Consider the following 24,393-nt stretch of genomic DNA (forward strand, 5'->3'; position numbering starts at 1 on the left):
ACTTCTCCTTGTGGTGCCAAAGTTGCACGGCACGCACATGAGAATACACTGCCCAGCCGGGGGAAACCATGGAAGACATGTTGGAAATGGTCAAGTGAGTGACCAATTCAATTGTTTTGGAGTTTCTGGAGCAGCGTCTGCAGTGCTACTACAGAGCCCAAAGACATGGCCCTGACCTTTTGATGTGGCATTTTTGATGAAACGTATGAGGAGAGACGCCGTGAATTTGAAGGGTTGTTTCAAACCCATGGTGGGTGCAGAAAATGGATTGGAGGGACTCAAAGATGAAATTATGGAATTTGGAGAGGAAAGGGAAGTTGGAGATAGGGCAGGGGTTCATAAACAGAGAGAGAGGCCAAGAGTAAGTTTGTTGAGGAGTGAACAATGGTGGCAGATATTTGAATGGGAGAAGGACTGAAGCTGAGGAGCAAAAACTGCGAACAACATCACCTAACTGGAGCTGGGAAAGACGCAAGGTCAGGGCTAGGGCAAGGGCCAACCTAAGGAAATATCCCGAACAGGCACCGGAGTGTGGCAACTAGCGGATTTTCACAGCAACTTCATTGGAGTGTTAATGTAAGCCTACTTGTGATACTAATTAGGATTATTATTCTTGAGGTGATGGTTTGTAGCAAGGAAGAAATTTCAGGTGTGTACTTGAACATTCCAAGAAAATCCTCGAAGAGTTAACATTTTTTGAAGACAAGGCCAGGACTTGATAAGACTTTATGCAAGCCAAACAAATCTGACAATGAATGGTTAAACCAGTTGTCCGCCATAATCATTCAAGTCTCCATCCCTGTTACTCAGAGGAGTGACAATGAGGGCCATACCTGCCAGATTGCGGGAGAGCAGTGGTTTTACTGGAGGCAAAGGTATTAGAGGTGACCATGAGGGTGTTATTGAGCAGATTGGTATCCACTCAAATGTCATGATGAGTGAAGAGCCAAAGGCTGGGCAGTTGGCAATTTCTAAGTGTAGCAGTAAGTGACTTGAGAGAGAGATTTTTCCACTGTATGTAGGTATATTATTCTGGTCTAAACCCACTTGCAGAAGATTTCAGTTTTCATCCGGTAATATATTTATAGCAGACTTCTTATGCATAAGATAAAATTGCAATTTATGGGAAGTTGACTTTTGGAATTTGCGCAAGTTTTAGAATATGCCGGAGTTGTAACAGTGTAAATCAGGTCATTAAAAAATAGCTCACATGGGTATTTCCAGACATACATCTACATGAGAAAATGTATCCGTACAAAGAGCTTGTCATTTAGACATTGAGTACAAAATCTAGTCCATTTGCAAAGCAGGTCAAGTAAGTAAGAAGTACCAAAGCATTGTGGAGGTCAGCTTGACAAATTAAGGACTCCATTCAACAAAAAAGAAACACAGTGTCCAGCATTGAAAGCTTCTCTATCAATCTTATGCATTTGTTTTGTATGGAAACTGATGAAATAACAATACATACTTTCTTTTAGGGAGTGGAAGAAGATTTGTTTGCAAAGCTTTATGGAAAGAAAACGAAAATTGCAAGGGATGCTTCCGAAGACATGAACACACAAACAGAACGACAAATGCAAGAAATGACTCAGAAGGGAAAAACAAAGGTGGCCGAAGTACCTGATGTAACTTTTTCCTGCCCCAAATTCCCAGCTTTCAAGAAGACAAGGACGTACAAACTGGACAGATCTCACAGCTTATCAGAAACAGAAGAGCATGATCAACAGGACATACCTGCCACAAGCACAGATATAGAATCCCATTTAAAAACAGCAGAACCCCCCCAAAAAGTGAAAAAACGGAGAAGAAAAATAAAACTTCCACACATTGGTGCGAGGGGGACGAAAATGGGGAAAACAGAAGCCTCGGAGGAGGAAAAGGAAGCACCTTCTTTGAAATATGACACACTCCAAGCAAATGCAGAAAGTGCAGCGCAAAATGCAAACGGTGCGGCAATAACAACAATAAAGCAACCTGATCCAAAGTTAGAGAATCAAATAGAGTCGGATAATGTCAACATTGAATCCAAACTCAAAATGCCAAAACTCAAAATAGCAAAATTTGTCCTTTCAGAACCAAGTCTGCCCACAATTGAAATGGAGACAAAATTACCCGAGGAAAACATGCATTTGCAAACATCAGATACATGTATGGAATGCCCAAAAATTGAAATTGGTTATTCAGAAAGAAACACTGACACCAGATCACCAATTCTGATTGCAGCTTCAGAAATTCAATTGAAAACTGGAGGTGAGAGGCCAAAGGTCAAGTCACAAATGGCTGGGGAACTTGGAGAAATATCTGACCAGCCAACACAACAGAATGCCTCTCAAAAAGAACTTGGGACGACTGATGGAAAATCTGATGCTTCATCGCCACTACATGAGGGGCGAGAAGCAAGAATCGGAGTGCAAATTGCCGGCATTCAAATTCCAAAATCTGAAACACGAACTAAGAAACCCAAGACCGATAAGCAGGAAAAAACAAAAAAGCCCAAAAAGAAAGACGCCTCAGCTAAAACTCTGGGAACACAGCCAAAGTCTTCCACACTTGCAATTGATGTCAGCTTAATGAAAGTTGATGCCACAGTTTCAAGCACTGACACAGATCTGAAAGAACCAGCAGGAAAAGTGATGCCAGGTAAGATGAAGGGTGATCTCATGTCTGGGATGGCTGAGTTGGAAGACTTCAGCTCCAGTATGGGCATCAGCATGAAGAAGAAACACAACATTCCCGGCACCAAATATCAAACTGATGGGAGGGACCAAGAATGGGAGACATTTGCACCCGAACTTGAGGGAGCGGAGGAGGTTCCTAGCATGCATGTGAATGAAGGAGGGAATGGTGAAAAGTACAAAATAAAAGGACCTCAATTTGGCTTTTCAACACCTGAAGTAAAAGCACCCAAAATGAACCTTGAGGTCAAACACCCTGAGGTTGAGGTCTCACTCACAAATGCTGATGTGGATGTGAAAGTGCCAGCTGTAGATGTGAAGCAAGGCAAGATTAAAGGTGATCTCAGTGTTGGATCCAATGAACTCAAAGAGACGCATGTCAGTGTAAAAAAGTCCAAAATTAAGAAAACATCACCCGATATGAGTATTCCTCAAGTTAAAGGGACATTGAATGGTGAATCATCCATGTCGAAACTTTCTGCTGACGTTCCAACTACTGGACTGTCAGTGGACATTGAAGCTGCAACGACTAACATTCACATACCAGCAGAAGATGTAGATGTTCCAGCAGCAGACCTGAAGGTGAAAGGAGATGGTGGTAGGTTCAAAGTGCCATCCATGAAAATGCCATCGTTTGGTGTTTCACATCCAAAATTCAAAGGTCCAGATGTGAGTGTGCAGAAGCCAGATGTGAATTTTACACTTGGAAAACCTGAGGTAGATATTGAAGGCCTGAAAATTGATGTCAGAGACCCAGAATGTGAAGTTGATGTGGAGACACCTAATGTAGATCTCGATGGAAAAGGAAATAAAATAAAAATGCCTAAATTCAAAGGACCAAAATTTGGAATTTCAGCTCCTGACACCAAAGCATCCAAAATTGATGTCAACCTCCCAAAAGTTGACATCTCACAACCCAAATCTGATGCTCATGTGAAAGTGCTTGGTGTTGATGTGAAATCAGGCAAGATGGAGGGTGATATCAGTATTGGTGATCTTGAACTCAAAGGACCGGATGTTAGTCTGAAAATGCGTGAAGTGAAAAAGCCGTCAATTGATATTGATATTCCAAAAATGAAAGGGAAATTTGATGTTGATCCATCCATAACTAAACCTGAACTTGATATTTCAACACCTGAACTGTCAGTGGACATTAAAGCTCCAGCCACTGACATCCAGGTACCAACTGTAGATGTAGATGTTGCATCAGCAGGCCTGAAGGTGAAAGGTGATGGTGGGGGGTTCAAAATGCCATCTATGAAAATGCCATTGTTTGGTGTTTCGCTGCCAAAATTCCAAAGTCCAGATGTGGCTGTGAGTGTGAAGAAGCCAGATGTGGATCTTTCACTTGAAAAACCTGATGTAGATATTCAAGGTCCGAAGATTGAGGTCAGAGCCCCAGAATATGAAGTTGATGTAGATGCAGCTGATGTAGATCTCACGGGAAAAGGAGGGAAAATAAAAATGCCTACATTCAAAGGACCAAAATTTGGATTTTCAGCACCTGATATCAATGCGCCCAACATTGATATCAAACTGCCGAAAGTTGACATCTCACTACCAAAATCTGATGTAGATGTGAAAGTGCCTGGTGTTCATGTAAAACCAGGGAAGGTGGAAGGAGATATCAGTGTTGGAGACATTGAACTCAAAGGGCCGGATGTCAGTGCAAAAATGCCTGAAGTGGAGAAACTGTCAATCGATGTTGGGATGCCGAAAGTGAAAGGGAAATTTGATGTTGATACATCCATAATGAAACCTGAAGTTGATATTTCAACACCTGGACTGTCCGTGGACATTAAAGATTCAACCATTGATATCGATGTACCAACTGTAGATGTAGATGTTCCAGCAGCAGGCCTGAAGGTGAAAGGTGATGGTGGAAGATTTAAAATGCCATCTATGAAAATGCCATCGTTCGGTGTTTCACTTCCAAAATTCCAAGGTCCGGATGTGGATCTGAGTGTGAAGAAGCCAGATGTGGATCTTTCACTAGGAAAACCTGAGGTAGATATTAAAGGTCCGAAGATTGACGTCAGAGCCCCAGAATATGAAGTTGATGTAGATGCACCTGATGTAGATCTCACGGGAAAAGGAGGGAAAATAAAAATGCCTAAATTCAAAGGAGCAAAATTTGGAATATCGGCGCCTGACATCAAGGTGCCCAAAATTGACGTCAACCTCCCAAAGGTTGACATTACTCTACCTAAATCTGAAGTGGGTATGAAAGTGCCTCGTGTCGATGTGAAACTAGGCAAGATGGAAGGTGATATCCGTGTTGGAGACCTTGATCTCAAAGGACCAGATGTCAGTCTGAAAATGCCGGAGGTGGGGAAAACATCAACAGATATTGGTATTCCAAGAACTAAGGTGAAATTTGATGTTGATACATCCATAACTAAACCTGAACTTGATATTTCAACACCCGGACTGTCAGTGGAAATTAAAGCTCCAGCCACTGACATCCATGTACCAACTGTAGATGTACCAGCAGAAGACTTGAAAGTGAAAGTTGACGGTGGGAGGTTCAAAATGCCATCTATGAAAATGCCAGCGTTCGGTGTTTCACTTCCAAAATTCCAAGGTCCAGATGTGAGTGTGAGTGTGAAGAAGCCAGATGTGGATCTTTCACTAGGAAAACCTGAGGTAGATATTCAAGGTCCGAAGATAGTTGGCAGAGTGCCAGAATGCAAAGTTGATGTAGATGCACCTGATGTAGATCTTGAGGGAATAGGAGGGAAATTAAAATTGCCCAAGTTTAAAGCACCAAAATTTGGAATTTCAACTTCTGACATCAAAGTGCCCAAAATTGATGTCAACCGCCCACAAATTGACATCACACTACCAAACTCTGATGTAGGTGTGAACGTGCCTGGTGTTCATGTAACACCAGGGAAGATAGAAGGAGATATCAGTGTTGGAGACATTGTACTCAAAGGGCCGGATGTCAGTCTGAAAATGCCGGAGGTGGGGAAAACATCAATCGATATTGGTATTCCAAGAATGAAAGGGAAATTTGATGTTGATACATCCATAACTAAACCTGAACTTGATATTTCAACACCTGGACTGTCAGTGGACATTAAAGCTCCAGCCACTGACATCCATGTACCAACTGTAGATGTAGATGTTCCATCAGCAGAGCTGAAGGTGAAAGGTGATGGTGGGAGTTTCAAAATGCCATCTATGAAAATGCCAGCGTTCGGTGTTTCACTTCCAAAATTCCAAGGTCCAGATGTGGATGTGAGTGTGAAGAAGCCAGCTGTGGATCTTTCACTAGGAAAACCTGAGGTAGATATTCAAGGTCCGAAGATTGACGTCAGAGCCCCAGAATATGAAGTTGATGTAGATGCACCTGATGTAGATCTCGAGGGAAAAGGAGGGAAAATAAAAATGCCTAAATTCAAAGGTCCAAAATTTGGATTTTCAGCACCTGATGTCAAAGGTCCCAACATTGATATCAAACTGCCGAAAGGTGACATCTCGCTACCAAAATCTGGTGTAGATGTGAACGTGCCTCGTGTTCATGTAAAACCAGGGAAGATGGAAGGAGATATCAGTGTTGGAGACATTGAACTCAAAGGGCCGGGTGTCAGTGTAAAATTGCCTGAAGTGGAGGAACTGTCAATCGATGTTGGGATGCCGAAAGCGAAAGGGAAATTTGCTGTTGATACATCCATAACTAAACTTGAAGTTGATCTTTCTGCTCCTGGACTGTCAGTAGACATTAACGCTCCAACCACTGAGATCCATGTACCAACTGTAGATGTAGATGTTGCAGCAGCAGGCCTGAAGGTGAAAGGTGATGGTGGGAGGTTCAAAATGCCATCCATGAAAATGCCATCGTTTGGCGTTTCACTTCCAAAATTCAAACGTTCAGAGGCGGATGTTAGCATGAAGAAGCCAGATCTGGATATTTCACTTGGAAAAGCTGAGGTAGATATTCCAGGTCTGAACATTGAAGCCAGAGCCCCAGAATGTGAAGTTGATGTGGAGATGCCTGACGTGGATCTTAAGGGAAAAGGAGGGAAATTAAAATTGCCCAAGTTTAAAGGACCGAAATTTGGAATTTCAGCTCCTGATATCAAGGCGCCGAACATTGATATCAACCTCCCCAAAGTTGACATCTCCCTCCCCAAATCTGATGTGGACATGCAAGTGCCTGGCATTGATGGTAAACTAGGCAAGATGGAAGGTGATGTCAATGTTGGAGACCTTGAACTTATAGGACCGGATGTCAGCCTCAAAATGCCGGAGGTGGCAAAAACATCAATAGATATTAGTATTCCAAGAATGAAAGGGAAATTTGATGTTGATACATCCATAATAAAACCTGAACTTGATATTTCAACACCTGGACTGTCAGTGGACATTAAAGCTCCAGCCACTGATATCCATGTACCAACTGTAGATGTAGAAGTTCCATCAGCAGAGCTGAAGGTGAAAGGTGATGGTGGGAGGTTCAAAATGCCGTCTATGAAAATGCCAGCGTTCGGTGTTTCACTTCCAAAATTCCAAGGTCCAGATGTGGATGTGAGTGTGAAGAAGCCAGATGTGGATCTTTCAATTGGAAAACCTGAGGTAGATATTCAAGGTCCGAAGATTGACATCAGAGGCCCAGAATATGAAGTTGATGTAGATGCAGCTAATGTAGATCTCACGGGAAAAGGAGGGAAAATAAAAATGCCTAAATTCAAAGGACCAAAATTTGGATTTTCAGCACCTGATGTCAAAGGTCCCAACATTGATATCAAACTGCCGAAAGTTGACATCTCACTACCAAAATCTGATGTAGATGTGAACGTGCCGGGTGTTCATGTAAAACCAGGGAAGATAGAAGGAGATATCAGTGTTGGAGACATTGTACTCAAAGGGCCGGATGTCAGTCTGAAAATGCCGGAGGTGGGGAAAACATCAATCAATATTGGTATTCCAAGAATGAAAGGGAAATTTGATGTTGATACATCCATAACTAAACCTGAACTTGATATTTCAACACCTGGACTGTCAGTGGACATTAAAGCTCCAGCCACTGACATCCATGTACCAACTGTAGATGTAGATGTTCCATCAGCAGAGCTGAAGGTGAAAGGTGATGGTGGGAGTTTCAAAATGCCATCTATGAAAATGCCAGCGTTCGGTGTTTCACTTCCAAAATTCCAAGGTCCAGATGTGGATGTGAGTGTGAAGAAGCCAGCTGTGGATCTTTCACTAGGAAAACCTGAGGTAGATATTCAAGGTCCGAAGATTGACGTCAGAGCCCCAGAATATGAAGTTGATGTAGATGCACCTAATGTAGATCTCGAGGGAAAAGGAGGGAAAATAAAAATGCCTCAATTCAAAGGTCCAAAATTTGGATTTTCAGCACCTGATGTCAAAGGTCCCAACATTGATATCAAACTGCCGAAAGTTGACATCTCGCTACCAAAATCTGGTGTAGGTGTGAATGTGCCTGGTGTTCCTGTAAAACCAGGGAAGGTGGAAGGAGATATCAGTGTTGGAGACATTGAACTCAAAGGGCCGGATGTCAGTGTAAAAATGCCTGAAGTGGAGGAACTGTCAATCGATGTTGGGATGCCGAAAGCGAAAGGGAAATTTGATGTTGATACATCCATAATTAAACCTGAAGTTGATCTTCCTGCTCCTGGACTGTCAGTGGACATTAACGCTCCAACCACTGAGATCCATGTACCAACTGTAGATGTAGATGTTGCAGCAGCAGGCCTGAAGGTGAAAGGTGACAGTGGGAGATTCAAAATGCCATCCATGAAAATGCCATCGTTTGGCGTTTCACTTCCAAAATTCAAACGTTCAGAGGCGGATGTTAGCGTGAAGAAGCCAGATCTGGATATTTCACGTGGAAAAGCTGAGGTAGATATTCCAGGTCTGAACATTGAAGCCAGAGCCCCAGAATGTGAAGTTGATGTGGAGATGCCTGACGTGGATCTTAAGGGAAAAGGAGGGAAATTAAAATTGCCCAAGTTTAAAGGACCGAAATTTGGAATTTCAGCTCCTGATATCAATGCGCCCAACATTGATATCAACCTCCCGAAAGTTGACATCTCCCTCCCCAAATCTGATGTGGACATGCAAGTGCCTGGCATTGATGGTAAACTAGGCAAGATGGAAGGTGATGTCAATGTTGGAGACCTTGAACTCAAAGGACCGGATGTCAGCCTCAAAATGCCGGAGGTGGCAAAAACTTCAATAGATATTGGTATTCCAAGAATGAAAGGGAAATTTGATGTTGATACATCCATAACTAAACCTGAACTTGATATTTCAACACCTGGACTGTCAGTGGACATTAAAGCTCCAGCCACTGATATCCATGTACCAACTGTAGATGTAGAAGTTCCATCAGCAGAGCTGAAGGTGAAAGGTGATGGTGGGAGGTACAAAATGCCGTCTATGAAAATGCCAGCGTTCGGTGTTTCACTTCCAAAATTCCAAGGTCCAGATGTGGATGTGAGTGTGAAGAAGCCAGATGTGGATCTTTCAATTGGAAAACCTGAGGTAGATATTCAAGGTCCGAAGATTGACATCAGAGGCCCAGAATATGAAGTTGATGTAGATGCAGCTGATGTAGATCTCACGGGAACAGGAGGGAAAATAAAAATGCCTAAATTCAAAGGACCAAAATTTGGATTTTCAGCACCTGATATCAAAGGTCCCAACATTGATATCAAACTGCCGAAAGTTGACATCTCACTACCAAAATCTGATGTAGATGTGAACGTGCCTGGTGTTCATGTAAAACCAGGGAAGATGGAAGGCGATATCAGTGTTGGAGACATTGAACTCAAAGGGCCGGATGTCAGTCTGAAAATGCCGGAGGTGGGGAAAACATCAATCGATATTGGTATTCCAAGAATGAAAGGGAAATTTGATGTTGATACATCCATAACTAAACCTGAACTTGATATTTCAACACCTGGACTGTCAGTGGACATTAAAGCTCCAGCCACTGACATCCATGTACCAACTGCAGATGTAGATGTTCCATCAGCAGAGCTGAAGGTGAAAGGTGATGGTGGGAGGTTCAAAATGCCATCTATGAAAATGCCAGCGTTCGGTGTTTCACTTCCAAAATTCCAAGGTCCAGATGTGGATGTGAGTGTGAAGAAGCCAGCTGTGGATCTTTCACTCGGAAAACCTGAGGTAGATATTCAAGGTCCGAAGATTGACGTCAGAGCCCCAGAATATGAAGTTGATGTAGATGCACCTGATGTAGATCTCACGGGAAAAGGAGGGGAAATAAAAATGCCTAAATTCAAAGGTCCAAAATTTGGATTTTCAGCACCTGATGTCAAAGGTCCCGACATTGATATCAAACTGCCGAAAGTTGACATCTCGCTACCAAAATCTGATGTAGAGGTGAACGTGCCTGGTGTTCATGTAAAACCAGGGAAGATGGAAGGAGATATCAGTGTTGGAGACATTGAACTCAAAGGGCCGGATGTCAGTGTAAAAATGCCTGAAGTGGAGGAACTGTCAATCGATGTTGGGATGCCGAAAGTGAAAGGGAAATTTGATGTTGATACATCCATAACTAAACCAGAAGTTGATCTTCCTGCTCCTGGACTGTCAGTGGACATTAACGCTCCAACCACTGAGATCCATGTACCAACTGTAGATGTAGATGTTGCAGCAGCAGGCCTGAAGGTGAAAGGTGACAGTGGGAGATTCAAAATGCCATCCATGAAAATGCCATCGTTTGGCGTTTCACTTCCAAAATTCAAACGTTCAGAGGCGGATGTTAGCGTGAAGAAGCCAGATCTGGATATTTCACTTGGAAAAGCTGAGGTAGATATTCCAGGTCTGAACATTGAAGCCAGAGCCCCAGAATGTGAAGTTGATGTGGAGATGCCTGACGTGGATCTTAAGGGAAAAGGAGGGAAATTAAAATTGCCCAAGTTTAAAGGACCGAAATTTGGAATTTCAGCTCCTGATATCAATGCGCCCAACATTGATATCAACCTCCCGAAAGTTGACATCTCCCTCCCCAAATCTGATGTGGACATGCAAGTGCCTGGCATTGATGGTAAACTAGGCAAGATGGAAGGTGATGTCAATGTTGGAGACCTTGAACTCAAAGGACCGGATGTCAGCCTCAAAATGCCGGAGGTGGCAAAAACTTCAATAGATATTAGTATTCCAAGAATGAAAGGGAAATTTGATGTTGATACATCCATAACTAAACCTGAACTTGATATTTCAACACCTGGACTGTCAGTGGACATTAAAGCTCCAGCCACTGACATCCATGTACCAACTGTAGATGTAGAAGTTCCATCAGCAGAGCTGAAGGTGAAAGGTGATGGTGGGAGGTTCAAAATGCCATCTATGAAAATGCCAGCGTTCGGTGTTTCACTTCCAAAATTCCAAGGTCCAGATGTGGATGTGAGTGTGAAGAAGCCAGATGTGGATCTTTCACTCGGAAAACCTGAGGTAGATATTCAAGGTCCGAAGATTGACATCAGAGCCCCAGAATATGAAGTTGATGTAGATGCACCTGATGTAGATCTCACGGGAAAAGGAGGGGAAATAAAAATGCCTAAATTCAAAGGTCCAAAATTTGGATTTTCAGCACCTGATATCAAAGGTCCCAACATTGATATCAAACTGCCGAAAGTTGACATCTCACTACCAAAATCTGATGTAGATGTGAACGTGCCTGGTGTTCATGTAAAACCAGGGAAGATGGAAGGAGATATCAGTGTTGGAGACATTGTACTCAAAGGGCCGGATGTCAGTCTGAAAATGCCGGAGGTGGGGAAAACATCAATCGATATTGGTATTCCAAGAATGAAAGGGAAATTTGATGTTGATACATCCATAACTAAACCTGAACTTGATATTTCAACACCTGGACTGTCAGTGGACATTAAAGCTCCAGCCACTGACATCCATGTACCAACTGCAGATGTAGATGTTCCATCAGCAGAGCTGAAGGTGAAAGGTGACAGTGGGAGATTCAAAATGCCATCCATGAAAATGCCATCGTTTGGCGTTTCACTTCCAAAATTCAAACGTTCAGAGGCGGATGTTAGCGTGAAGAAGCCAGATCTGGATATTTCACTTGGAAAAGCTGAGGTAGATATTCCAGGTCTGAACATTGAAGCCAGAGCCCCAGAATGTGAAGTTGATGTGGAGATGCCTGACGTGGATCTTAAGGGAAAAGGAGGGAAATTAAAATTGCCCAAGTTTAAAGGACCGAAATTTGGAATTTCAGCTCCTGATATCAATGCGCCCAACATTGATATCAACCTCCCGAAAGTTGACATCTCCCTCCCCAAATCTGATGTGGACATGCAAGTGCCTGGCATTGATGGTAAACTAGGCAAGATGGAAGGTGATGTCAATGTTGGAGACCTTGAACTCAAAGGACCGGATGTCAGCCTCAAAATGCCGGAGGTGGCAAAAACTTCAATAGATATTCGCATTCCAAGAATGAAAGGGAAATTTGATGTTGATACATCCATAACTAAACCTGAACTTGATATTTCAACACCTGGACTGTCAGTGGACATTAAAGCTCCAGCCACTGACATCCATGTACCAACTGTAGATGTAGAAGTTCCATCAGCAGAGCTGAAGGTGAAAGGTGATGGTGGGAGGTTCAAAATGCCATCTATGAAAATGCCAGCGTTCGGTGTTTCACTTCCAAAATTCCAAGGTCCAGATGTGGATGTGAGTGTGAAGAAGCCAGATGTGGATCTTTCAATTGGAAAACCTGAGGTAGATATTCAAGGTCCGAAGATTGACATCAGAGGCCCAGAATATGAAGTTGATGTAGATGCAGCTAATGTAGATCTCACGGGAAAAGGAGGGAAAATAAAAATGCCTAAATTCAAAGGACCAAAATTTGGATTTTCAGCACCTGATGTCAAAGGTCCCAACATTGATATCAAACTGCCGAAAGTTGACATCTCACTACCAAAATCTGATGTAGATATGGACGTGCCTGGTGTTCATGTAAAACCAGGGAAGGTGGAAGGCGATATCAGTGTTGGAGACATTGAACTCAAAGGGCCGGATGTCAGTCTGAAAATGCCGGAGGTGGGGAAAACATCAATCGATATTGGTATTCCAAGAATGAAAGGGAAATTTGATGTTGATACATCCATAACTAAACCTGAACTTGATATTTCAACACCTGGACTGTCAGTGGACATTAAAGCTCCAGCCACTGACATCCATGTACCAACTCTAGATGTAGATGTTCCAGCAGCAGAGCTGAAGGTGAAAGGTGATGGTGGGAGGTTCAAAATGCCATCTATGAAAATGCCAGCGTTCGGTGTTTCACTTCCAAAATTCCAAGGTCCAGATGTGGATGTGAGTGTGAAGAAGCCAGATGTGGATCTTTCAATTGGAAAACCTGAGGTAGATATTCAAGGTCCGAAGATTGACATCAGAGGCCCAGAATATGCAGTTGATGTAGATGCACCTGATGTAGATCTCACGGGAAAAGGAGGGAAAATAAAAATGCCTAAATTCAAAGGACCAAAATTTGGATTTTCAGCACCTGATGTCAAAGGTCCCAACATTGATATCAAACTGCCGAAAGTTGACATCTCACTACCAAAATCTGATGTAGATGTGAACGTGCCTGGTGTTCATGTAAAACCAGGGAAGATGGAAGGAGATATCAGTGTTGGAGACATTGAACTCAAAGGGCCGGATGTCAGTGTAAAATTGCCTGAAGTGGAGGAACTGTCAATCGACGTTGGGATGCCGAAAGTGAAAGGGAAATTTGCTGTTGATACATCCATAACTAAACCTGAAGTTGATATTTCTGCTCCTGGACTGTCAGTGGACATTAACGCTCCAACCACTGAGATCCATGTACCAACTGTAGATGTAGATGTTGCAGCAGCAGGCCTGAAGGTGAAAGGTGATGGTGGGAGGTTCAAAATGCCATCCATGAAAATGCCATCGTTTGGCGTTTCACTTCCAAAATTCAAACGTTCAGAGGCGGATGTTAGCGTGAAGAAGCCAGATATGGATATTTCACTTGGAAAAGCTGAGGTAGATATTCCAGGTCTGAACATTGGAGCCAGAGCCCCAGAATGTGAAGTTGGTGTGGAGATGCCTGATGTGGATCTTGACGGAAAAGGAGGGAAATTAATATTGCCCAAGTTTAAAGGACCGAAATTTGGAATTTCAGCTCCTGATATCAAGGCTCCCAACATTGATATCAACCTCCCCAAAGTTGACATCTCACTCCACAAATCTGATGTGGACATGCAAGTGCCTGGAATTGATGGTAAACTAGGCAAGATGGAAGGTGATGTCAATGTTGGAGACCTTGAACTCAAAGGACCGGATGTCAGCCTGAAAATGCCGGAGGTGGCAAAAACATCAATAGATATTGGTATTCCACGAATTAAAGGGAAATTTGATGTTGATACATCCATAACTAAACCTGAACTTGATATTTCAACACCTGGACTGTCAGTGGACATTAAAGCTCCAGCCACTGACATCCATGTACCAACTGTAGATGTAGAAGTTCCATCAGCAGAGCTGAAGGTGAAAGGTGACGGTGGGAGGTTCAAAATGCCATCTATGAAAATGCCAGCGTTCGGTGTTTCACTTCCAAAATTCCAAGGTCCAGATGTAGATGTGAGTGTGAAGAAGCCAGATGTGGATCTTTCATTTGGAAAACCTGAGGTAGATATTCAAGGTCCGAAGATTGACATCAGAGCCCCAGAATATGAAGTTGATGTAGATGCACCTGATGTAGATCTCACGGGAAAAGGAGGGAAAATAAAAATGCCTAAATTCAAAGGACCAAAATTTGGATTTTCAGCACCTGATGTCAAAGGTTCCAACATTGATTTCAAACTGCCGAAAGTTGACATCTCACTACCAAAATCTGATGTAGATGTGAACGTGCCTGGTGTTCATGTAAAACCAGGGAAGATGGAAGGAGATATCAGTGTTGGAGACATTGAACTCAAAGGGCCAGATGTCAGTGTAAAAATGCCTGAAGTGGAGGAACTGTCCATCGATGTTGGGATGCCGAAAGCGAAAGGGAAATTTGATGTTGATACATCCATAACTAAACCTGAAGTTGATCTTTCTGCTCCTGGACTGTCAGTGGACATTAACGCTCCAACCACTGAGATCCATGTACCAACTGCAGATGTAGATGTTGCAGCAGCAGGCCTGAAGGTGAAAGGTGATGGCGGGAGGTTCAAAATGCCATCCATGAAAATGCCATCGTTTGGCGTTTCACTTCCAAAATTCAAACGTTCAGAGGCGGATGTTAGCGTGAAGAAGCCAGATCTGGATATTTCACTTGGAAAAGCAGAGGTAGATATTCCAGGTCTGAACATTGAAGCCAGAGCCCCAGAATGTGAAGTTGATGTGGAGATGCCTGACGTGGATCTTAAGGGAAAAGGAGGGAAATTAAAATTGCCCAAGTTTAAAGGACCGAAATTTGGAATTTCAGCTCCTGATATCAATGCGCCCAACATTGATATCAACCTCCCGAAAGTTGACATCCCCCTCCCCAAATCTGATGTGGACATGCAAGTGCCTGGCATTGATGGTAAACTAGGCAAGATGGAAGGTGATGTCAATGTTGGAGACCTTGAACTCAAAGGACCGGATGTCAGCCTCAAAATGCCAGAGGTGGCAAAAACATCAATAGATATTGGTATTCCAAGAATGAAAGGGAAATTTGATGTTGATACATCCATAACTAAACCTGAACTTGATATTTCAACACCTGGACTGTCAGTGGACATTAAAGCTCCAGCCACTGACATCCATGTACCAACTGTAGATGTAGAAGTTCCATCAGCAGAGCTGAAGGTGAAAGGTGATGGTGGGAGGTTCAAAATGCCATCTATGAAAATGCCAGCGTTTGGTGTTTCACTTCCAAAATTCCAAGGTCCAGATGTGGTTGTGAGTGTGAAGAAGCCAGATGTGGATCTTTCAATTGGAAAACCTGAGGTAGATATTCAAGGTCCGAAGATTGACATCAGAGGCCCAGAATATGAAGTTGATGTAGATGCAGCTAATGTAGATCTCACGGGAAAAGGAGGGAAAATAAAAATGCCTAAATTCAAAGGACCAAAATTTGGATTTTCAGCACCTGATGTCAAAGGTCCCAACATTGATTTCAAACTGCCGAAAGTTGACATCTCACTACCAAAATCTGATGTAGATGTGAACGTGCCTGGTGTTCATGTAAAACCAGGGAAGATGGAAGGAGATATCAGTGTTGGAGACATTGAACTCAAAGGGCCGGATGTCAGTGTAAAATTGCCTGAAGTGGAGGAACTGTCAATCGATGTTGGGATGCCGAAAGTGAAAGGGAAATTTGCTGTTGATACATCCATAACTAAACCTGAAGTTGATCTTTCTGCTCCTGGACTGTCAGTGGACATTAACGCTCCAACCACTGAGATCCATGTACCAACTGTAGATGTAGATGTTGCAGCAGCAGGCCTGAAGGTGAAAGGTGATGGTGGGAGGTTCAAAATGCCATCCATGAAAATGCCATCGTTTGGCGTTTCACTTCCAAAATTCAAACGTTCAGAGGCGGATGTTAGCGTGAAGAAGCCAGATATGGATATTTCACTTGGAAAAGCTGAGGTAGATATTCCAGGTCTGAACATTGGAGCCAGAGCCCCAGAATGTGAAGTTGGTGTGGAGATGCCTGATGTGGATCTTGACGGAAAAGGAGGGAAATTAATATTGCCCAAGTTTAAAGGACCGAAATTTGGAATTTCAGCTCCTGATATCAAGGCTCCCAACATTGATATCAACCTCCCCAAAGTTGACATCTCCCTCCCCAAATCTGATGTGGACATGCAAGTGCCTGGCATTGATGGTAAACTAGGCAAGATGGAAGGTGATGTCAATGTTGGAGACCTTGAACTCAAAGGACCGGATGTCAGCCTGAAAATGCCGGAGGTGGCAAAAACATCAATAGATATTGGTATTCCACGAATTAAAGGGACATTTGATGTTGATACATCCATAACTAAACCTGAACTTGATATTTCAACACCTGGACTGTCAGTGGACATTAAAGCTCCAGCCACTGACATCCATGTACCAACTGAAGATGTAGAAGTTACATCAGCAGAGCTGAAGGTGAAAGGTGATGGTGGGAGGTTCAAAATGCCATCTATGAAAATGCCAGCGTTCGGTGTTTCACTTCCAAAATTCCAAGGTCCAGATGTAGATGTAAGTGTGAAGAAGCCAGATGTGGATCTTTCATTTGGAAAACCTGAGGTAGATATTCAAGGTCCGAAGATTGACATCAGAGCCCCAGAATATGAAGTTGATGTAGATGCACCTGATGTAGATCTCACGGGAAAAGGAGGGAAAATAAAAATGCCTAAATTCAAAGGACCAAAATTTGGATTTTCAGCACCTGATGTCAAAGGTCCCAACATTGATTTCAAACTGCCGAAAGTTGACATCTCACTACCAAAATCTGATGTAGAGGTGAACGTGCCTGGTGTTCATGTAAAACCAGGGAAGATGGAAGGAGATATCAGTGTTGGAGACATTGAACTCAAAGGGCCGGATGTCAGTGTAAAAATGCCTGAAGTGGAGGAACTGTCCATCGATGTTGGGATGCCGAAAGCGAAAGGGAAATTTGATGTTGATACATCCATAACTAAACCTGAAGTTGATCTTTCTGCTCCTGGACTGTCAGTGGACATTAACGCTCCAACCACTGAGATCCATGTACCAACTGCAGATGTAGATGTTGCAGCAGCAGGCCTGAAGGTGAAAGGTGATGGCGGGAGGTTCAAAATGCCATCCATGAAAATGCCATCGTTTGGCGTTTCACTTCCAAAATTCAAACGTTCAGAGGCGGATGTTAGCGTGAAAAAGCCAGATATGGATATTTCACTTGGAAAAGCTGAGGTAGATATTCCAGGTCTGAACATTGAAGCCAGAGCCCCAGAATGTGAAGTTGATGTGGAGATGCCTGACGTGGATCTTAAGGGAAAAGGAGGGAAATTAAAATTGCCCAAGTTTAAAGGACCGAAATTTGGAATTTCAGCTCCTGATATCAATGCGCCCAACATTGATATCAACCTCCCGAAAGTTGACATCTCCCTCCCCAAATCTGATGTGGACATGCAAGTGCCTGGCATTGATGGTAAACTAGGCAAGATGGAAGGTGATGTCAATGTTGGAGACCTTGAACTCAAAGGACCGGATGTCAGCCTCAAAATGCCGGAGGTGGCAAAAACTTCAATAGATATTAGTATTCCAAGAATGAAAGGGAAATTTGATGTTGATACATCCATAACTAAACCTGAACTTGATATTTCAACACCTGGACTGTCAGTGGACATTAAAGCTCCAGCCACTGACATCCATGTACCAACTGTAGATGTAGAAGTTCCATCAGCAGAGCTGAAGGTGAAAGGTGATGGTGGGAGGTTCAAAATGCCATCTATGAAAATGCCAGCGTTCGGTGTTTCACTTCCAAAATTCCAAGGTCCAGATGTGGATGTGAGTGTGAAGAAGCCAGATGTGGATCTTTCAATTGGAAAACCTGAGGTAGATATTCAAGGTCCGAAGATTGACATCAGAGGCCCAGAATATGAAGTTGATGTAGATGCACCTGATGTAGATCTCACGGGAAAAGGAGGGAAAATAAAAATGCCTAAATTCAAAGGACCAAAATTTGGATTTTCAGCACCTGATGTCAAAGGTCCCAACATTGATTTCAAACTGCCGAAAGTTGACATCTCACTACCAAAATCTGATGTAGATGTGAACGTGCCTGGTGTTCATGTAAAACCAGGGAAGATGAAAGGAGATATCAGTGTTGGAGACATTAAACTCAAAGGGCCGGATGTCAGTGTAAAATTGCCTGAAGTGGAGGAACTGTCAATCGATGTTGGGATGCCGAAAGTGAAAGGGAAATTTGCTGTTGATACATCCATAACTAAACCTGAAGTTGATCTTTCTGCTCCTGGACTGTCAGTGGACATTAACGCTCCAACCACTGAGATCCATGTACCAACTGTAGATGTAGATGTTGCAGCAGCAGGCCTGAAGGTGAAAGGTGATGGTGGGAGGTTCAAAATGCCATCCGTGAAAATGCCATCGTTTGGCGTTTCACTTCCAAAATTCAAACGTTCAGAGGCGGATGTTAGCGTGAAGAAGCCAGATATGGATATTTCACTTGGAAAAGCTGAGGTAGATATTCCTGGTCTGAACATTGGAGCCAGAGCCCCAGAATGTGAAGTTGGTGTGGAGATGCCTGATGTGGATCTTGACGGAAAAGGAGGGAAATTAAAATTGCCCAAGTTTAAAGGACCGAAATTTGGAATTTCAGCTCCTGATATCAAGGCTCCCAATATTGATATCAACCTCCCCAAAGTTGACATCTACCTCCCCAAATCTGATGTGGACATGCAAGTGCCTGGCATTGATGGTAAACTAGGCAAGATGGAAGGTGATGTCAATGTTGGAGACCTTGAACTCAAAGGACCGGATGTCAGCCTGAAAATGCCGGAGGTGGCAAAAACATCAATAGATATTGGTATTCCACGAATTAAAGGGAAATTTGATGTTGATACATCCATAACTAAACCTGAACTTGATATTTCAACACCTGGACTGTCAGTGGACATTAAAGCTCCAGCCACTGACATCCATGTACCAACTGTAGATGTAGAAGTTCCATCAGCAGAGCTGAAGGTGAAAGGTGATGGTGGGAGGTTCAAAATGCCATCTATGAAAATGCCAGCGTTCGGTGTTTCACTTCCAAAATTCCAAGGTCCAGATGTAGATGTAAGTGTGAAGAAGCCAGATGTGGATCTTTCATTTGGAAAACCTGAGGTAGATATTCAAGGTCCGAAGATTGACATCAGAGCCCCAGAATATGAAGTTGATGTAGATGCACCTGATGTAGATCTCACGGGAAAAGGAGGGAAAATAAAAATGCCTAAATTCAAAGGACCAAAATTTGGATTTTCAGCACCTGATGTCAAAGGTCCCAACATTGATTTCAAACTGCCGAAAGTTGACATCTCACTACCAAAATCTGGTGTAGATGTGAACGTGCCTGGTGTTCATGTAAAACCAGGGAAGATGGAAGGAGATATCAGTGTTGGAGACATTGAACTCAAAGGGCCGGATGTCAGTGTAAAAATGCCTGAAGTGGAGGAACTGTCCATCGATGTTGGGATGCCGAAAGTGAAAGGGAAATTTGATGTTGATACATCCATAACTAAACCTGAAGTTGATATTTCTGCTCCTGGACTGTCATTGGACATTAACGCTCCAACCACTGAGATCCATGTACCAACTGCAGATGTAGATGTTGCAGCAGCAGGCCTGAAGGTGAAAGGTGATGGTGGGAGGTTCAAAATGCCTTCCATGAAAATGCCATCATTTGGCCTTTCACTTCCAAAATTCAAACGTTCAGAGGCGGATGTTAGCGTGAAGAAGCCAGATCTGGATATTTCACTTGGAAAAGCTGAGGTAGATATTCCAGGTCTGACCATTGGAGCCAGAGCCCCAGAATGTGAAGTTGATGTGCAGATGCTTGATGTGGATCTTGAGGGAAAAGGAGGGAAATTAAAATTGCCCAAGTTTAAAGGACCGAAGTTTGGAATTTCAGCTCCTGACATCAAGGCTCCCAACATTGATATCAACCTCCCCAAAGTTGACATCTCCCTCCCCAAATCTGATGTGGACATGCAAGTGCCTGGCATTGAGGGTAAACTAGGCAAGATGGAAGGTGATGTCAATGTTGGAGACCTTGAACTCAAAGGACCGGATGTTAGCCTCAAAATGCCGGAGGTGGCAAAAACATTAATAGATATTGGTATTCCACGAATTAAAGGGAAATTTGATGTTGATACATCCATAACTAAACCTGAACTTGATATTTCAACACCTGGACTGTCAGTGGACATTAAAGCTCCAGCCACTGACATCCATGTACCAACTGTAGATGTAGATGTTCCATCAGCAGAGCTGAAGGTGAAAGGTGATGGTGGGAGGTTCAAAATGCCATCTATGAAAATGCCAGCGTTCGGTGTTTCACTTCCAAAATTCCAAGGTCCAGATGTGGATGTGAGTGTGAAGAAGCCAGATGTGGATCTTTCAATTGGAAAACCTGAGGTAGATATTCAAGGTCCGAAGATTGACATCAGAGCCCCAGAATGTGAAGTTGATGTAGATCTCACGGGAAAAGGAGGGAAAATAAAAATGCCTAAATTCAAAGGACCAAAATTTGGATTTTCAGCACCTGATGTCAAAGGTCCCAACATTGATATCAAACTGCCGAAAGTTGACATCTCGCTCCCAAAATCTGATGTAGATGTGAACGTGCCTGGAGTTCATGTAAAACCAGGGAAGATGGAAGGAGATATCAGTGTTGGAGACATTGAACTCAAAGGGCCGGATGTCAGTGTAAAAATGCCTGAATTGGTGAAACTGTCAATCGATGTTGGGATGCCGAAAGTGAAAGGGAAATTTGATGTTGATACATCCATAACTAAACCTGAACTTGATCTTTCTGCTCCTGGACAGTCAGTGGACATTAATGCTCCAAACACTGAGATCCATGTACCAACTGCAGATGTAGATGTTGCAGCAGCAGGCCTGAAGGTGAAAGGTGACAGTGGGAGATTCAAAATGCCATCCATGAAAATGCCATCATTTGGCGTTTCACTTCCAAAATTCAAACGTTCAGAGGCGGATGTTAGCGTGAAGAAGCCAGATATGGATATTTCACTTGGAAACGCTGAGGTAGATATTCCAGGTCTGAACATTGGAGGCAGAGCCCCAGAATGTGAAGTTGATGTGGAGATGCCTGACGTGGATCTTGAGGGAAAAGGAGGGAAATTAAAATTGCCCAAGTTTAAAGGACCGAAATTTGGAAATTCAGCTCCTGACATCAAAGCGCACAACATTGATATCAATCTCCCCAAAGTTGACATCTCCCTCCCCAAATCCGATGTGGACATGCAAGTGTCCGGAATTGATGGTAAACTAGGCAAGATGGAAGGTGATGTCAATGTTGGAGACCTTGAACTCAAAGGACCGGATGTCAGCCTCAAAATGCCAGAGGTGGCAAAAACATCAATAGATATTGGTATTCCAAGAATGAAAGGGAAATTTGATGTTGATACATCCATAACTAAACCTGAACTTGATATTTCAACACCTGGACTGTCAGTGGACATTAAAGCTCCAGCCACTGACATCCATGTACCAACTGTAGATGTAGATTTTCCATCAGCAGAGCTGAAGGTGAAAGGTGATGGTGGGAGGTTCAAAATACCATCTATGAAAATGCCAGCGTTCGGTGTTTCACTTCCAAAATTCCAAGGTCCAGATGTGGATGTGAGTGTGAAGAAGCCAGATGTGGATCTTTCACTAGGAAAACCTGAGGTAGATATTCAAGGTCCGAAGATTGACATCAGAGGCCCAGAATATGAAGTTGATGTAGATGCACCTGATGTAGATCTCACGGGAAAAGGAGGGAAAATAAAAATGCCTAAATTCAAAGGACCAAAATTTGGATTTTCAGCACCTGGTGACAAAGGTCCCAACATTGATATCAAACTACCGAAAGTTGACATCTCACTACCAAAGTCTGATGTAGGTGTGAACGTGCCTGGTGTTCATGTAAAACCAGGGAAGATGGAAGGAGATATCAGTGTTGGAGACATTGAACTCAAAGGGCCGGATGTCAGTGTAAAAATGCCTGAAGTGGAGGAACTGTCAATCGATGTTGGGATGTCAAAAGTGAAAGGGAAATTTGATGTTGATACATCCATAACTAAACCTGATCTTGACATTTCAACACCTGGACTGTCAGTGGACATTAACGCTCCAACCACTGAGATCCATGTACCAACTGTAGATGTCGATGTTCCAGCAGCAGGCCAGAAGGTGAAAGGTGATGGTGGGAGGTTCAAACTGCCACCCATGAAAATGCCATCGTTTGGCGTTTCACTTCCAAAATTCAATCGTTCAGAGGCGGATGTTAGCGTGAAGAAGCTAGATGTGGATATTTCACTTCGAAAAGCTGAGGTAGATATTCCAGGTCTGAACATTGAAGCCAGAGCCCCAGAATGTGAAGTTGATGTGGAGATGCCTGACGTGGATCTTGAGGGAAAAGGAGGGAAATTAAAATTGCCCAAGTTTAAAGGACCGAAATTTGGAATTTCACCTCCTGACATCAAAGCGCCCAACATTGATATCAACCTCCCCAAAATTGACATCTCCCTCCCCAAATCTGATGTGGACATGCAAGTGTCTGGCATTGATGGTAAACTAGGCAAGATGGAAGGTGATGTCAATGTTGGAGACCTTGAACTCAAAGGACCGGATGTCAGTCTGAAAATGCCGGAGGTAGCAAAAACATCAATAGATATTGGTATTCCAAGAATTAAAGGGAAATTTGATGTTGATACATCCATAACTAAACCTGAACTTGATATTTCAACACCTGGACTGTCAGTGGACATTAAAGCTCCAGCCACTGAGATCCATGTACCAACTGCAGATGTAGATGTTCCAACAGCAGACCTGAAGGTAAAAGGTGATGGTGGGAGGTTCAAAATGCCATCTATGAAATTGCCATCATTTGGTGTTTCACTTCCAAAATTCCAAGGTCCAGTGGTAGATGTGAATGTGAAGAAATCTGATGTGGATATTTCATTTGGAAAACCTGCGGTAGATATTCAAGGCCCTAACATTGACGTCAGAGCCCCAGAATGTGAAGTTGATGTGGAGAAGCCTGATGTAGATATTGAACCAGGAGCAGGAAAAATGAAATTGCCAAAATTTAAAGCATTGAAATTTGGATTTTTGGCTCCTGACATCAAAGCTCCCAAAATGACCGTTGATGTCAGCGTGCCTACAGTTGACATCTCACTTCCAAAATCTGATGTACGTGTAAAAGTGCCTGGTAAACATGTTAAATCAGGCAAAGTGGAAGGTGATTTTAGTCTTCCACCTGTTGACCTTGAAGACCCTGATGCCAGTCTACAAATACCTGAGATTAGAAAGTCTTTCATTGACACTTCTATTCCAAAAGTGAAAGGGCGAATTGATGTTGATTCATCTCGGTATAAACATGAACATTTAACAGCTCCTGGACTGTCAGTGGACCTTAAAGATCAATCATCTGACATTCACGTCCCAATTTCAGATGTAGATGTTGATTTAGCAGACCCGAACATTAAAGGTGATGGTGGAAAGATTAAAATGCCTTTAACGGAAGATGCAGGCCCGAGTTTGAAAATACCTGAGACAAAAGTACTATTATTTTCTAAATTTAACTTTCCGGATGTCGACTTTGGTATTGAAGCAACAGGGAAAGACGTCTCATTGTCTGAAGGTCCTACGGTTGCCAAGGCTGCGACTAAAGAAGCAGGTACTGATGTTGCTGTAATGCCATTTGATGTTTAAGTCTGTTATATTGTCGGTAAATTGTTTAACCACACATGAAGTGTGGATTATTTTGACATTTTGGAGCAAACGTAATAGGGAGGTGATATTGGAGTTGGGCATTAGAGTGAAGCAGGCAATTTACATATCACCCAAGCTAGTTTTCCACTGTAAACCAATGAAATTAACTGTTCTTTATTGACTATTTTGCAGTATCTCCAAAGGCCAATGTCACCCCTCCGATGTTCAGCCAGGCATTTCAACCCCAAACTGTTTGGTAATGAGTAAAATTGAGATAACAAGCTAAATC

At 43.0% G+C, this 24,393-nt stretch overlaps 1 protein-coding gene across 2 annotated transcripts in view; it reads left to right on the forward strand.

Moving 5' to 3' along the window:
* LOC140401865 (uncharacterized) overlaps positions 1-24,393 on the forward strand; it is a 180,980-nt gene that overhangs the window by 152,584 nt on the left and 4,003 nt on the right. For both annotated transcript variants that reach the window (XM_072489824.1, XM_072489825.1), the window contains exon 7: positions 1,479-24,069. In XM_072489824.1, coding sequence (XP_072345925.1) covers positions 1,479-24,069 — 22,591 coding nt within the window. The remainder of the gene's footprint in view (positions 1-1,478; positions 24,070-24,393) is intronic.

The sequence above is a fragment of the Scyliorhinus torazame genome, chromosome 2, assembly GCF_047496885.1.
Source record: "Scyliorhinus torazame isolate Kashiwa2021f chromosome 2, sScyTor2.1, whole genome shotgun sequence".
NCBI classification, from domain to species: Eukaryota; Metazoa; Chordata; class Chondrichthyes; order Carcharhiniformes; family Scyliorhinidae; genus Scyliorhinus; species Scyliorhinus torazame.